Here is a 16,041-nt window from a genome sequence, read left to right as displayed (position 1 = left end):
GCGTCGTTAGTTGCTGCGTTTATCGTTCAGCTAGGACAACGGATTACGTCCGGAATGGACTGCCATTGGTGATGATACTTCATCATTTTCAGCCATAGTACGTCCACTGCTGAACACAGGCCTCATCCAATGATTTCCACAATAGCCGGTTGGTGGCGGCCTGCATCCAGCGCCTTCGCGCTACCTTTATGAGGTCGTCGGTCCACCTTGTGGGTGGACGTCTTACGCTGCGCTTTCCTTTGGTGATGATTATGTTCAATAATCTTCATTGTCATCATCATAATCGTATCAATAATTTCCATATTGACCGGCTGATAACGGCCTGTATCTAGCGCCTTCCTGCTAACTTTATGAGGTCGTTGGACCTGTCGGACCTTGTGGGTGCACCGACGACCGAGTGACAGTGAGATGTCCGGTCACCGTTCAGCAATCAGCAGTATAGCTAAGTACTTTCTAAGTTTTTCCAAAATCATACAAATCAAAGGTGAACAAATGAATGGGTCATAATATGCACACATGGTGTGGTCATACTCTTGCCAGAATTTCTTGTCTCGTGTTCGATCCCCGCACAATACAAACCTTTCTGTGGGTGAACCTTTTTGGGGCTGGATGTTTTACTTACATGGTTTCATTTATTATCTACACTAATATTATAAAGAGGAAAACTTTGTTTGTATGTTTGTTTGGTTGTAAGGCTCAAAAACTACTGGACCGTTTTTAAAAATTCTTTCACCATTCGAAAGCTACATTATCCACGAGTAACGTAGGCTAAATTTTATTTTAGAAAAAAATAGGGTGCCGTAAAATATGTAGATAATGTAGACCACGTGCGCGATACCGCGGGCGGAAAGCTAGTAGTGTTTAATAAAAATAAAAAATTTGCTGAATGGCGAAGAATAGAAATGTCCAATATCATTAATCATAATTTATATCATCAATGAACAGGATTTTCTGGGCAAGCTCATCATAAATATAGAGAGAAAACATGGTGACTCAACTCTAAGTGTGGGCAAATAAAAACAGAGAAACAAAACAAGCTGTAACTAGGCCCAGGATAACTAGGGTAATGATAATAATTCTAATCTTGGTCGAAAAGTCAGAAAAGTGGGATATGAGGATGAAGTTTTAGGTACTTAAAACGGAATCTATTAATAAATGAGGTTAAAGATTCAGCCAAATCAATGCATTTGAGTCTGATCGCCATCGCTGCAGTCCCGCTGATCGCGTTGGTTTGGCTGAACCTTAAAAGTGAATGTGAAATAAAATAAAATTAACATGAAAAATATTTGTTTTATTAATTAAGTACAGTCGACAGCACATCAACCTATACATTTTTGTTGCAAAATAGCCTGTATTACAAAGAGATAAGACGCCACTATGTTTAGGTTGATGTGCTGTCGTCCGTACATTAGTTGACATCATAATATTGATTTACTAGGTACTGTCTCGTTTGGGTACAGTCAATCGTTACAAATCTGTCACGCAAGTTGTTGAGTAAGTATGATAGACATTTTAGGCATTTTGCGAAATCCAGTCAATGTATCGAGACACACGAGTGTTGACGCCAGGGAACTGTGGCCAACCACAGCCAAATCCCCAAGAGCAGATGCCGACGACCACTCCGTTGTGGTACACCGGGCCACCGGAGTCACCCGAGCACTGGTCGCGCCAGCCTACGTCCAACCAGCCGGTGCACAATTGGTTGGCGGTGATGACAGCGTAAAAACCCGAATAGCGCTGCATACAAATTTCTTGGTTGATTGTCCATATCTGGACATGACGCAGTTCCTCAGAACCTGGTCCAGTCATCTTCATGAAAAAGGAAAAAGAATCATATAAGCTATTCCACAGTACCAATAATTTCATGACATGAATTACCTAATAATGATCTAAGATAAAAATTTAAATCTACTTACGCTAGTCGTACCCCATCCAGTAGCCCAGACTTCTTCGTTGTCAGCAAGGTTGTAGTTGGCACCAGAGAACCGTCCCGGCTGCACGTTGGTGGTACCGATGGGGATGGTGGTGGTAGTGTGCACAATGGCAATATCATTATCAATGGTGAGACCATGAAAGTTGGGATGGTTGATAATCTGCTGGGTATCGAGCACAGTACCGTTGCTGTGTGCGTAAGTGGATCCTACACGAAAGCGGAAGTTCAGATTAGCACGGTTTCTGAAATTATAAAAGGCATTGTAAGTGAAATAATCCCAATTATCAGAATTATTTTACTACGAATGCTCATTACATGATTACTTAAAATTGACTTGCCCAAGATTCAGGGAAAAATGAAAACCTACACGGTGCAGTGAGCAGCGGTGAGGATGGCGCGGTTGTTGAGGATGCTGCCGCCACACCACTGCCTGTGGTCGACGTTAGTCTCCGAGAACAGAACAACGACCATCTCCGGATATAAGCTAATGTTAGTGATTGACCCGCCTATAATTCGGTGGTCATTTCTGGGGGCAGCTGAAAAGAGATATTTATTTCTCATCAATTATTGCGTTACTAAAATGGAACTCAAACACTTTTTTAAATCACCTAAGGTGCGGTTCGATGTGCTTCAGGGGTGAAGTTAAGTTGTTCATAGTCATCATAATTTCAGCAATAGAACGTTCACCGCTGAAAATCCATCCAGGCCATCTCAGCGTTTTCCTACAACCTCTATGAGGTTGTCTGTCCACCTTGCCACCTTGTCCGATTGGTGGACGTCTCATGCTGAGCCGATCGGAACGAGGCCTCAATTCCAGAATTTTAACCTAAATGTAACCTTTTTCACAGTAAAAGGTGTAATAAATAAATTGAATTACCTGACACAGCAGTAAGTCCCAATATAAGGATCACGAAGGCACGCATTTTGTTGACGGCGGCAAACAATAGTAACATTATTCAAAAATCTGTATTTATATAGTTGAAGCAATCAATCATTTATCAAATTATATAATCATTATTTACAATTACTACTTGTTTTATCTTAGTTATATTAGTGGATAAATATTGATATACGAGCCTGAGATGGTTTTGCCAAGGTTTTTCCACTCAGTAGCAAAGTATTTAGATAAATTAAACTAACTTTTTACATGCACGTCATAAATAATCTAATGTTTTCAAAGTATGTAAGTCACTCGAGAAGGTATGTAGAATTTTTTAATGTTGGATAGTCGTAATTGGCCTACAAAATCTTACTAAACACATTGTTATACAAATTGATATTGTGCTGTGTACTATCCTTAAATAAATAAATAAAAGTCCTACCTACCTAAATCTACCCGACACATTCGGCCCGGAGGATGACCTCCCGACAACGTTCCCAAGTGTACGCCACGAAATACACTCGGCATCAAATAAATCGCATCTCCCGCGACAAACACTTATCAAACGTATGCATCCCCACTTCCCACCAACCATGGTACCATTTGAAAGTCTAGTTCTAAACTTCATTTCATTAAAGGAAAGGTTTTTACCCCAAAAATGTGTCTTTAGAAGGATCCAGATTCACTTTTTCAAAAAATAGGTAAGCCAACTTTTATGGCTATGAAACTGTTAAATTGGGATTAATTGCTATCCATCTGTTAAAAAGGACACGTAAGATCATTATTTGGTTTTATAACCACAAAAATTGGTCTACCTGGTCCCAGAGGTGAGCCCCAAGTGGGGCCTTTTTTCAAGTCACATTTATGGTACCTTTATAAAAAAAAATGTGTTTTTCTTTAAGTTTATTTATTGGGCTTTCAAATAACACCAATATTGTAGGGGTACCATGATTGTGTCAGAAGAAAATATGAAAAGTTCGCGTCGCGGAAAGTGCGATTTATTTGATGTTGAGTGTATATTCATGCGCTAGCTTCGACGCGGGCTCGCTTCCACATAGCCACTTCGTTAAATGGGATAAGTTTGTATGTGAATGTAGATTAATTTTGACATCTATTTATAGCAGACAAAATTAAATATTGGTAAATAAAACTGGGACGCATTTAGCGATTTCTATGGAGGATGTATTTTGTTAAATTAATCTATACTTATAATAAATCTGTAGAGACGTCAATTCTGTACACGAAACATATTTTCAAAATAACTATCAGGGGGTGATTAGTGATCGATACTGATGCCAAAAATGCAATCAGTAAAATTTTTGTCTGTCTGTCTGTCTGTCTGTTCCTTACAGAAAGAAAAACTACTCGACGGATTTTAACGAAACTTGGTACAATTATTCTTCATACTCCTGAAGGCAGGTTATAGTATACTTAGGAGTATCCCACGGGAACGGGAAAATCCATTTGTATGAAAAATCTAAACCGCTTAAGTTAGACGCTTGAAATTTGCTATTTAGGTACCTTGGTAAACTTAAAGCTTAGTTACAACAGGATATTGCAAAATTCCCACGGGAACGGGATTTAGCGGGAAAATCCTTTTGTATGAAAAATCTAAACCGCTTAAGTTAGACACTTGAAATTTGGCATGCAGGTAGCTTAGTAAACTTAAAGCTTAGTTACAACAAGTGATTCCTGAAATTCCCACGGGAACGGGAATTAGAGGGAAAATCCTTTTGCATGAAAAATCTAAACCGCTTAAGTTAGACACTTGAAATTTGGCATGCAGATACCTTAGCCTAAACTTAAAGTTTAGTTACTACAGGATATTGCAAAATTCTCACGGGAACGGGAGTTAGCGGGAAAAAACATTTGTATGAAAAAATCTAAACCACGTAAGATAGATGAAGGGGGTAAAACGGGATCCACGCATACGAAGTCGCGGGCGGCCGCTAGTATTCAATAATTTTTAAAATTCCAGCTTCTTGACTATTAACTATTAAAATGATCAGATAATAATAGCAAACCTACGTATAAAAATAATATTTTTCCTGTACAGAATGCACCAAACAAGTATCGCAGATTTAAGTTTTAGTATTTCACCTTCTGAAAGACAGTTAAATTTTTATTGCTTCATATTGTTATATGAATACAATAAAATTGGGATTCAAGCTCTATAAACTAAAGATCTGAAAGTGAAAAATACTATAAATAAGTAAACCGGTCAGGAAAAAATCAGAACATGTTTTATTGGACAGATGTATAATTTAATTAGAAACTTAGTATAAACTTTATAAAAATCAGATATTACTTTCAGGAAGTTTAATAAACATTTTAGGCATTTTGCGAAATCCAGTTAATGTATTGAGACACACGAGTGTTGACGCCAGGGAACTGTGGCGAAGCACAGCCAGCTCCCCAAGAGCAGACGCCGACGACCACTCCGTTGTGGAACAGCGGGCCACCGGAGTCGCCGGTGCACTGGTCGCGACCTCCCACGTCGAGCCAGCCGGAGCACAGCTGGTTGTCGGTGATGACAGCGTTAAAACCCGCATAGCGTTGCCTACAAATTTCTTGGTTGATTGTCCATACCTGGACATGACGCAGTTCCTCAGAGGTTCCTCCCATCTTTATGAAAAAAGAAATAAAACATTAGCTACTCCACGATACTAATGATTTCGTGAAGATTAATAAATGAACTAAGACAAAAAATTAAATCTACTTACTTCAGTGATACCCCATCCTGCAGCCCAGACTTCTTCGTTGTCAGCAAGGTTGTAGTTGGCACCAGCGAACAGTCCCGGCTGCACGTTGGTGGAGCCGATGGGGATGGCGGTGGTGGTATGAATGATGGCAATATCATTATCTGTGGTGAAGCTATCATAGCTCGGATGGTTGATAATATGCAGGACATTGAGTGTCGTGCCGTCAGTGCTCACATAAGTGGATCCTACACGACAGAGAAAGTTCGCAGGGACGTAGTCACTGAAAAAAAACATCAAATCTTGATTTTCTTTGTTTGACGAATAAACTTATGGGATAGTTAATTAAGAAAAGATAAGATGTGAAGACGCATACTTTAATATAATGACATAAACTCACATGGTGCAGTGAGCAGCGGTGAGGATAGCGCGGTTGTTGAGGATGCTGCCGCCACACCACGTTCTGTGGTTGACGTTAGTCTCGGAGAACAGCACAGCGACCATCTCCGGGTATAAGCTAATGTCAGTGATTGATCCACCCACAATTCGATGGTCATTTTTGGGGGCAGCTGCAAAGAGATAGAATATCAGTTACGTATTGCGTTGCTAAAACGGAACTCGAACATTTAACCTAAAGATACAAATTAATATCAATACGGCGATTGAGTAAAGGAGATTCAGAAAGTATTTTGATTCAAGACAATTAATTGCAATTAGTACCCATAATGTAAATTTCTCAAGTGAATTGAAAAGGCCCGGGCCTTAACCTAAGCTTGACCTTTTTTTATTGTAAATAGTAAAAAAATAAGATGGAATATTACTTATTTTAAATTCAATTACCAGACACAGCAGCAAGTCCCAATATAACGATAACGAAGGCACGCATTTTGTTGTCAGCAGCAAACAATAATAACTAATAATTCAAATATCTGTTTGTATTTATATAGATGAAGCAGTCAATCAATTATCAAATTTTATAATCTTATAATTTACAATAACCATTTGTTTTATCTACTAATTAGTAGATAAATATTCATATTACGAGGCTGGGGTGGTTTTCCCAAGGATTTTCCATTCTTAGAAATAGTGGCAAATAATTTTGATTAATTAAATTTCTTGACATTGTTTCATGAATTTTAATCTTATGTAGGTACTCGACAGCTCGGCCCGTGGGAAGATCTCCTCCGGACAACGTTCCAAGTTCCCGAGTTCTGGCGGTTCGCTTGTTAAGCGGGATGAACGGGATGAATTTACGTTTTTAAGTGAATCTAGATGAAATTATTTATAGTGAAAATTTATACTGAAAAATTAATTGCCATTAAGCAACTTATTTTTCAAGAAATGATTAAATTATCGTTAAAGATTGATAAATAAACCTACTCGCTAAATGCGACCACAATTTCCAAAAATTGGCCAAATGCGTGTCGTGCCATGCGCAGTGTAGAGTTCCGTAGTTGTCCGTCGTTAACACAATATATTTCAGAAGCAAGCAATTACTTCTAAAGTCACTTTTAATATTTTCTTCTAAGGAATTTTTACTATTTAAGAAATTTTATAATACATGAGTTAAATGACTATTACTCTTAAACTAACTGATATATCTTAACCATTATAGTTTTCCTTGAAAGTTCATGAAAAGTAATATTATTACAAATTATTCCAGATTTTTCAAGCTAACAGTTTAGTTTTTTGAGGGGGGAAAAAAAAAAAAAAATTCAAAAATTCAAAATTTCTTTATTTTCTTATAAGACACATTTACAGGGGTTGGGTGTCTCCTTTTAAGTTTAGAAAACCTGTATTAGAAGACGCCCGCTCTTTCGATCAGTTTTATACAATAAGAAAATAAATAAAATTACATGATTTTTTACTTACAAATTAATTCGTACCAAAAAGTTGTGTGAGTATGAGATATTGTGTGTGTGGGTTTGTGTGAATGTGTGCATGCGTTAGTTGTTTCTTGTGTTTGCTTGTTCCCTAATTGTGATTTATCTGTATAAGTACCTACAAACTGAACGGCTATTTCTGCGGCGAGGAGGTAGCGACCGCTTTACCGCAAAAGTAGCTGTTCAGTCTGATCATAATCAAGTTCCTTTAACCAATTTATTAAAGTCTGTTTACACTCATTAGAAGACATTGTATAGATATGTTTTAGTCTGTTTACTTTATTATATATAAATATGGATTGTACCAAGAATTGCTGTCTAGCAAATAGTGTTCTAGCTGGAGGTTGTTTTATGACAGAGTATGGATTTCGCTTTTTGAGAATATCTGGGTCTATATTATAGCTCTTGTGAACTTTGAGAACAGATTGTAGTATAAATAATTGTCTGACTGTTAGAACATTTGCATCCCTATATAATTTAGATGTGCTATACATTTTTCTCTTTTTTAGCATGACTTTTAGTATACTTCTTTGAGCTCGCTCGATGCTTATAAATCGAGTCTTATGAGTACCTCCCCAGATTGTTATACAGTACAGTAGGATTGATTGGACAAGGGCTGTGTAGATGTAAGTTATAAGTTTTTTATCAGCAATATTACGCAGGTGTTTAAATAACCAAGTCAATTTTCTAGCTCTGTTAGCAACTATCGTTGCTAACAGACGGGGGAGACGCCCTACTCGAACAAAAATTGGCACTTTAAACTTTAATAATTTGCAAACAGATCTCTAAATGGAAAAATAGTCTTAGAAACCCCTAAGCCATTTTAAAAGACCTATCTAACGATACCCCACGCGATGGGGTAGAAGATGAAAAAAAAATTCACCCCCTTTTTACATGTAGGGGAGATAGGTACCCTAAAAAAACATTTATTTTCAAAATTTTATTTTACCGTTTTGTCAACGTGATTAATTTACATATTTTATCTCCACAAAATTACAGCTCTCTAGTTTCCAAGCAAAACCTCGGACAGACAGACAGACATATTGAAACTATAAAGGTTCCTTGTCAGGACTACGGAACCCTAAGAAGGATGCATTATTAATTTTGAAAACATATTTTGAACGTCAAAAAGCATTTTATTAATATAACGCTTGTTTTTTCTAAACATGACGTGTTCCACCGTTCGACTAGCGTGTCGGTATTCAAACTTACAACTAGTTGATCTGAACATAGAAAGTGTCAAAAATACTTTAGGTACACAATATCCCTTTCAGCACGGGAGATAAAATTGTCGATTTCTAAAAAATCGCGTTAGTTTCTGGGGTCTTTAGGGTTTTAGTTCGTTCGTTTCAGCCAAATGACGTCCACTGCTGGACAAAGGCCTCCCCCAAGGTTGCTGGATGCGGGCAGCGCAGGACCGTTCATTGTGGAAAACCTTGGGGGAGGGTCTTAGTAAATAGAGAAAAATAGCGAAAAAAATCAGGGGGTGACTTTAACCCCCCTAAACCCCCCCGCACGATCGTATCAATCCGTCATGAACATATGAATAGCTATTTCATTACAATTACAATTTAAAGTAATTAAATAAGGACATTTTAGATATAAGGAGCTTTATTTTTCTTCATAAAGACATGATATCGTAATTAGATACTAATTTCTGGAAAAAAAAAATAGCTCATGGCCCTAACTAGAACTCTGTCAAATCCTGAATTTTGGGGGTAGTAGCATCTTAAAATTGAACATGAGCCTTCGTTTTTAGTAATAACTTATTTTTTTAAATCTCAGGTGTCGAGGCTATTATTCAGTAACACATAGGGTTAGATATTTTGATAAAAGGGATCATTTTGGTTCATCTATTGGTACTAGAATCCTGGTATCCTTTCGATATTTTCACTGGTGGCTGTATTTTCTACAGCAGATTTGTATTATTTGGTGGTTATGTGTCTCGGAGACATCCTTGAGATTATTCTAGAGCAAGAAGAAGTGGTTTTTGGGTATAATAACACATAAAATTAGAGGCAGGTCCATTTTTAAAGGCATTACAAATAAATCCTTAGATAGCTTCACGAGATAGAATGCAGCCAATTATCAACAAAACTCCCTATACTTTTTTGGGGGGCTCGGATGATGGTTCAGCCACACGTAGAGGAACTTTCGGCATGGACGTGAGGTTTAAAAGTTGACTCAATAGCAGTATCTCTGACAGGAACTTGCTCAGAGTAGGAAATCTCATAGCAAATTTTCGCCGTTTCAGCAGCTTTATTGACAAGCTCTTCGCCATCTCAATATTACAGCTTAAAGTTACAATCATTCCCAATGAATTAATGCAGTTAATATAATGTTCAGGCCTTTAAAAGATTCAAAAGGTTTCCATTACTCACATTACCAAAAATTAAAACATCGTCCCGACACGCACGCTCGTGCTGTAGAACTTTAGGAGTACCTGGTACTCGGCTTTATCTGACTTAGTTTAAAATTAAAGCGAATTATATATTTTAAGGATATAATTTAAATTAATACGCACAAAATTAATTGAATTCCACAAAAGAAGTAATTTAAATAAATTAATACTTTTCACGCCTCCCGTAGTCAGGTACAAGTCCATCTTTGTCACTCAACGCAGCACCGACTGAACGCCATTGAAAGTTTTTGTACGAAAAATAGCAAATATATTGAACCGTACGATCGATCGGAAGCGTCTTGGCGCGGTAAAATTGATTTACCAATTCACCAGATTTTTTTAAAGTCGAACGCATTTTCGTATTATTCTGTGCTGAAAGGGATAAAATTTGATCAGGGTCACATTAAAACACATTTTTTGGACAGTCGTTTAACCTAAACATAGTATATTATTTTAAATGAGTGTGATCCGCAACGTTAAACAAAATCAATTTACGCGTTTGACGATATCCAGTTAATGAAAGAAGACACACGGGCGTTGACGCCAGGGAACCCTGGCAGAGCACAGCCATAACCAAAGGAGCAGACGCCGACGACCACTCCGTTGTGGAACAGCGGGCCACCGGAGTCGCCCTGGCACTGGTCGCGACCGCCCACGTCCAGCCAGCCGGAGCACAGCATGTTGTCGGTGATATCCCAACTCATACCGTTGGGCAACGCTGAATACCGTTGCCGACATATCGCCTGGTTGATTGACCAAATTTGGACGTGGCGTAATTCCTCCGAATGAGATCCACTCATCTATAAAAAAACGAAATAAAATGATTAAATTCTCCCGAAGGCCTCTGTACTTTTAGACCAGCTATCTCATATTGATCGATAAAATATTATCATTATTTACGTAAGTACAAATTTTATAGACATTATAAAATCACCATTGCCATATCGTTCACTGTTAACTAGAAGTTAGAGCAAGTTAATCATACCGATTTACTGCTACAGATATTACTAGCTTTTGCCCGCGACTTTGCCCGCATGAATTTAGTCATTATTTTCCCATACAAACTTTGGTTGGTCCCTCGTTTATCGAATCAGAAATGAGGAGATCCGTAAACAAACTAAAGTCGCTGACATCCCCCGACGGATTAGCAAGCTGAGGTGGTAATGGGCAGGGCACATAGAAAATTGGATGTTATATGGTTAAAAAGCCACTTACCGAAATGGCACCCCATCCCGTAGCCCAAACTTCTTGGTTGTCAGCAAGATGGTAATTGGTACCAGCAAACTTGCCCGGCTGCACGTTGGCGCCGAAGGGGATTTCGGTGGTGGTGCGGATGATGGAGATGTCATAGTCGAAGCCGTACTCATTGTAATTAGGGTGATTGATAATCTGCTGGGTGACGAGAAGAGTGCCGTTGAAGTGTACATGAGTAGATCCTACACGACTGATGAAGTTCGAATTGGCACGATTGCTGAAATTAAATAGCATTGTAAATTAAATTATTCCACCTCTTTTACTATGAATGCTCATTGCATGATAACTTAAAATTGACTTGATCAAGATTCACAGACCAAAGAAACCTACCACTGAAAAAAGTAATTACAACGTTGAAGATAAATCATACGCTAGAAAAGATATGTTGTACTTTAATATAAACAGAGAACTCACTAGGTGCAATGAGCTGCGGTGAGGATCGCACGGTTGTTGAGGATGCTGCCGCCACACCACACCCTGTGGTTGACGCTAGTCTGGGAGAACAGCACTGCGACCATCTCCGGATACAGGCTAATGTCGGTGATTTCCCCACCCACAATTCTGTTATTTTTAGGGGCAGCTGAAAAGAAATTAGAGAGTAGAATGACGTCAATTATTGCATTACTGAAATTGATGTTATCCCTACTGTTTCAGACCACCCAAGTTTCAAATAATACGCAGCACTACTTAGATTAAAAATAATGAGTCTTGCAAATTTTATGAAAGAACACGTCGGAAATCGCTTTCAAATCTTTGCCTAACCAGTGCTTATAATATTAAATGAGGAACCCGCAAATACCTATAGGTAAAATGTAGTTACTCTAGCTTTAATTTTATTTTTCATGGAAAACGACATGGTTTGAATTATTAATATTAATAATTACCTGACACAGCAGCAAGTCCCATAATAATTAACACGAAAGCACGCATTTTATTGAGTCAATGGCAAACAACATCCAATTACTAATAAATTATGCTAAATTTTGTTACTTTTTATAGATATACAGCAATCTTAACTGGGACAATAATAATTGTAGTGATAATGAGATTAAAAATTCCTACAAAATAACTAATTAGCTTTCTATTATTTTAGATAACCGAGCCAGCATGGTTTTCCCACGAAGGATTAGCCCATCGGCCACCTATGATAATATCGATTTTATTTGGGGGAAGACCCATGCCAGCCAGTATTCAATGGGCCAGTGCTAAGAAGAAGCAGCGGAAGAAACTCAGACACTATTGTCAGCCTCCTTTTCAAGGGTTTACAGTTTTTAAAATATACATAGTTACGAGTAAATATTTATGCGAACTAGGCAGTTAACATTCTTATAATCATCTACTTTATAGTAGCCCTTTTTCATAAAGGTGCTTTTAATGTGCTTTAAATTACTACTGTACTGTCATACATTCTATGGTAGTTGATAAAAATGGCCGCCAATCCAAGATTGTTCTAAAGCAAACCGAGAAGTATTCGTACGATTCCATTACCTTTTTTTAAAGGACATGACGTGTGCTTGTGAATTTTAACCGACTTAAAAAGGAGGAGGTTCTCAATTCGAGTATCCGAACTTGAGAACTCGAGATTCGAACTCCGATTTCCAAAATTGATTTTTTACGCGTAAGAAGTTGCTGGCACACCTAGTACCGTAATCATTATGTGGGAAATTATAATAGAGTCCGAATATCCAATCACTCAGCAAAATAATCTGAAGAGTGCTCATTTATGTGCTGTAGTAAAGATTGGGGTGTTCACACTTCGGCAAACTGGCACCACGTATGATCGACTAAAGGTCATAGCACACCTATCAACTCGGCAAGGGATCAACACCGTATCGCCTTTCCCCGCCGCTGTAAACCGCGAGGCGAGGCATTACGGTGCGGATAACTGTGTGTTGCAGTACGGAGTTTCACACAAAGAATACTGATCGCCTCGAGTTGATGCGGTTACGATCCGTTTCCGGGTTGATAAGTGTGCTTGGTCATTAATAATGAATTGATGTGATACGTTTTTGTTTTGTTTCACCCCTTATCACCTTTATGGAGTAGGTGGGACCGGCTTTGCCATCGATTTTGTCCGCTAATAAAAGTAGCGTAAGTCATGAAATTTTATTCTGATGTAATTGCTATTATTGAACAGCAGAGTGGTTTATTATTCAAACGTTTATTTTTACCGAAAAATGTTTAGATTTCATTGTTACGTTACGTGTTTACGGGAGGTACACCAGAATACTGGCAATAAAAATAATTAAATCATTTTTGAAAATATATGTATTTGGTCGAAATCATTTACAGTTTTCAGTATCTTTACAGTATTAGTATCACACATTATATGCCTCAGTACATCAGTGGTTGTTCTGTCAAAGACTCGCTACCGATGGGGCAATAAAACCTGGGCCTGCGAAGTAGTCAAAAATTGTGTTCTAAGCATTTCCCACCGTGATTAAAGCATTCATAGACTGGACTATAAAACGTACGGTTACAATGATAAGATTTCGATAATTACTTCTAATGATAACGAAAGCTTAAGATGGTTTTCCCATTAACGGTTTTTCCATTCATAATACCTAAATAATAGTAATTCAGATAGATTATCGGCTATCAGATTTCAGTGACGCATCTAAGCTTTCGCTATCTTTCCTACTTCGTACTTATCTACGCTAATATTTTATAGAGAAAAGATTAGACTGTTTGTTTGTATTGAATAGGCTCCGAAACCACTGGACCGGTTTGACAAAATCTTTCACAATTAGAATCCTACATTAATCCTGAAGAACATAGGCTATAATGGATAAGATAAAACAAGTTTGTCATGTCTATTGTGACTAGCCTGAGATACTGGGAAAGAGTTGAGAGTAGGTACCTATAGGAAAACGATGGTGTGGAGCCAGCATAAAAGCTCATTGGACTCACAGATTAACGTAACCTCTTAAGATATCGTGTATGAATTTGAAGCAATGAGTTCACATCAACGCGTGCTCTCATTGTTTCCGGCGATCTATGCACGTCCAATGATCGCCATCGCCATCGTCATCAGTGACGCGGTATGCACGCGTTGGTTTGGTCGAAACTTTAGAGAATGGATCATAATTATTTCATTCCACTGGTAGACATTTAGTCCAATACGGAAACCAGCATAATCATATTAAATAATATTACAATAGATTACACCTAGTGTTATCTTGAAAATATAGGTAGGTAAGTTTTCTTTTTGTGCTGGGTATTTACACGTCGTGTATTAAGCAGAGCATTATCTAATTTACTAGAGCGATAACGAATCACTATAAATAATAGACTTTAACACTTTAATTAATTAACCATTACTATGTATTCATGTTTGTGATTTTTTGAGGTATAGTGTGATCTAATTTTGCAACTTCGAAAATCTTGTACTATTAGAACATTTTCAGCTATCGCTTTTGCGAGAATATCACTTATTAAGATAATGATAAGATTTCTTTATCAACAAAATAGGGCGTCAAACCTAAATCGAAATAATAGTAAAAGTTGTTTTAGTTATCATGTAACAATAGTTGCGATTAAAATGCACTCCGGTGATAGAGGATCATAGTAATCAGCAAGTAATACCTTAAGATGATCCATAATCATATTTGTGATCACCATTTAGAGCTACTTATTTGACTCTAGTAAACGACTAGGGACGTCCACCCACAAGGTGGACCAATGACATCATAAAGGTAGTAGGAAAGCGCTGGACGCAGGCCGCTACCAACCGGGTAACATGGAAAGCATTGGGGGAGGCCTATGTTCAGCAGTGGACGTGAGATGATGATGATGATGAAACGACTAGGGGCAAACCTCTATCCTGCAACTTTTGTGAGGTCTGCAGTGCGTTTGCCGGTACGTTGCCTCCAATCCAGAACCTTGTTGCCCCATCGGCCGTCAGTTCTGCGTGCTATGCGCCCCACTTCAGTTTGATAATCCGTCAGGCTTTGCCAACCGGCCAATCTGAATCTGAATGATCATTGGGGGAGGCCTATGCTGAGCAGTATACATCCTGTAGCTGAAATGATAATCAAAAAAACCAAGTCTCGCAACTCAGTTGTTCTACGGTAAAAAGTTGTGAGATCCATGTAATACCAAGTCCAGGCCAGGAAATCTTTAACGTTTTACATAAATATATTCACAACTTTTTACCGTAGAACAACTGAGTTGCGAGACTTGGTTTTTTTGACAAGTATTGTTTTTGATGTGATCTCATTTCTTTTTGTATTTTGTAGACAGCAGTTATGTATCTAGAAAACTGGACCGAAATTGAAAAATTTTACTCGACTTGGCGGTTGCACTACCGTGCCCCCAAATCTCATTTCTTTTTGTATTTTGTAGACAGCAGTTATGTATCTAGAAAACTAGACCGAAATTGAAAAATTTTACTCGACTTGGCGGTTGCACTACCGTGCCCCCAAATATTTTAGTTTTTCCTTGATTCATACACCAAACACTACTTATATTCCAAATTTGAAGCTTCTAGGTCTGCTAGAAGTGCCTTAGAATTTTGATGATCGGTGAGTCAGTCAGTGAGTCAGTGAGTCAGTGAGTCAGTGAGTGACAAAATTAAGTAACTTTGACCCGTTATAATTCTTAAACTACTGGTTCAAATTGAATGAAATTTTAAATATACCGTGTCTTTACAATGCCTGCATAGCTAATGAAAATTCAGCCTTCTAGTTTTATCCACAACGAAGTTACAGGCGGTCGAAAATGGCCTGAATTGCTTCGAGAAAAGGATGGTACGGCCGTGCCGCTTTTTTGCTCGACTTGGTGGGGGCACTGCCGTGCACCCAGATGATGTACCTAACCTCACTCACTAGTGGCGCGAACTAGTGAGTAGAAATACGATAATAACCCTCATTACAACAGCTGTTTTATTGTAAAAGCGAGTTCTTAATACTTACTAATAATTCACAAAATAACAATGCTTTTCTTCAGGAAATCCATAAAGTACCTATTTGATCAGTGGGGTTTTCCCAAAT

General features: G+C 38.1%; 3 protein-coding genes across 4 annotated transcripts in view; 1 reads left to right on the top strand and 2 right to left on the bottom strand.

Annotated features, from left to right (window-relative positions):
- LOC135073771 (solute carrier family 12 member 6) overlaps positions 1 to 16,041 on the top strand; it is a 419,228-nt gene that overhangs the window by 253,274 nt on the left and 149,913 nt on the right. The gene's annotated exons all lie outside the window — the stretch shown is intronic.
- On the bottom strand, positions 1,317 to 11,997 carry LOC135076795 (transmembrane protease serine 9-like). Its single transcript, XM_063971238.1, has 8 exons — positions 11,935 to 11,997; positions 11,465 to 11,630; positions 11,012 to 11,267; positions 10,292 to 10,596; positions 2,811 to 2,875; positions 2,301 to 2,469; positions 1,917 to 2,175; positions 1,317 to 1,809 (listed from the first exon to the last, which is right to left on the bottom strand). Exons 1-8 carry the CDS (start codon positions 11,978 to 11,980, stop codon positions 1,513 to 1,515), a joined length of 1,563 nt encoding a protein of 520 aa, XP_063827308.1. The 5' UTR covers positions 11,981 to 11,997; the 3' UTR covers positions 1,317 to 1,512.
- On the bottom strand, positions 5,040 to 6,421 carry LOC135073593 (trypsin, alkaline C-like). Its single transcript, XM_063967760.1, has 4 exons — positions 6,353 to 6,421; positions 5,913 to 6,081; positions 5,537 to 5,795; positions 5,040 to 5,438 (listed from the first exon to the last, which is right to left on the bottom strand). The coding sequence occupies exons 1-4, from the start codon at positions 6,396 to 6,398 to the stop codon at positions 5,145 to 5,147; spliced, it is 768 nt and encodes a 255-aa protein (XP_063823830.1). The 5' UTR covers positions 6,399 to 6,421; the 3' UTR covers positions 5,040 to 5,144.

Source organism: Ostrinia nubilalis, chromosome 1 (genome assembly GCF_963855985.1).
Source record: "Ostrinia nubilalis chromosome 1, ilOstNubi1.1, whole genome shotgun sequence".
In the NCBI taxonomy this organism is placed as follows: domain Eukaryota; kingdom Metazoa; phylum Arthropoda; class Insecta; order Lepidoptera; family Crambidae; genus Ostrinia; species Ostrinia nubilalis.
Note: the sequence above shows the minus strand (reverse complement) of the source record. Positions and strands in the feature narration are given on the sequence as shown.

Excerpts from the sequence above, each read along its gene's own strand:
- LOC135073593 (XM_063967760.1), bottom strand. The coding sequence starts at position 6,398 with ATGCGTGCCTTCGTTATCGTTATATTGGGACTTGCTGCTGTGTCTG. Across the intron at positions 6,082-6,352 it reads GGGACTTGCTGCTGTGTCTG|CTGCCCCCAAAAATGACCAT; the intron begins GTAATTGAATTT and ends ATCTCTTTGCAG. Across the intron at positions 5,796-5,912 it reads ACCGCTGCTCACTGCACCAT|TGACTACGTCCCTGCGAACT; the intron begins GTGAGTTTATGT and ends GTTTTTTTTCAG.
- LOC135076795 (XM_063971238.1), bottom strand. The coding sequence starts at position 11,980 with ATGCGTGCTTTCGTGTTAATTATTATGGGACTTGCTGCTGTGTCAG. Across the intron at positions 11,631-11,934 it reads GGGACTTGCTGCTGTGTCAG|CTGCCCCTAAAAATAACAGA; the intron begins GTAATTATTAAT and ends ATTTCTTTTCAG. Across the intron at positions 2,176-2,300 it reads ACCGCTGCTCACTGCACCGT|AAACCGTGCTAATCTGAACT; the intron begins GTAGGTTTTCAT and ends TTATAATTTCAG.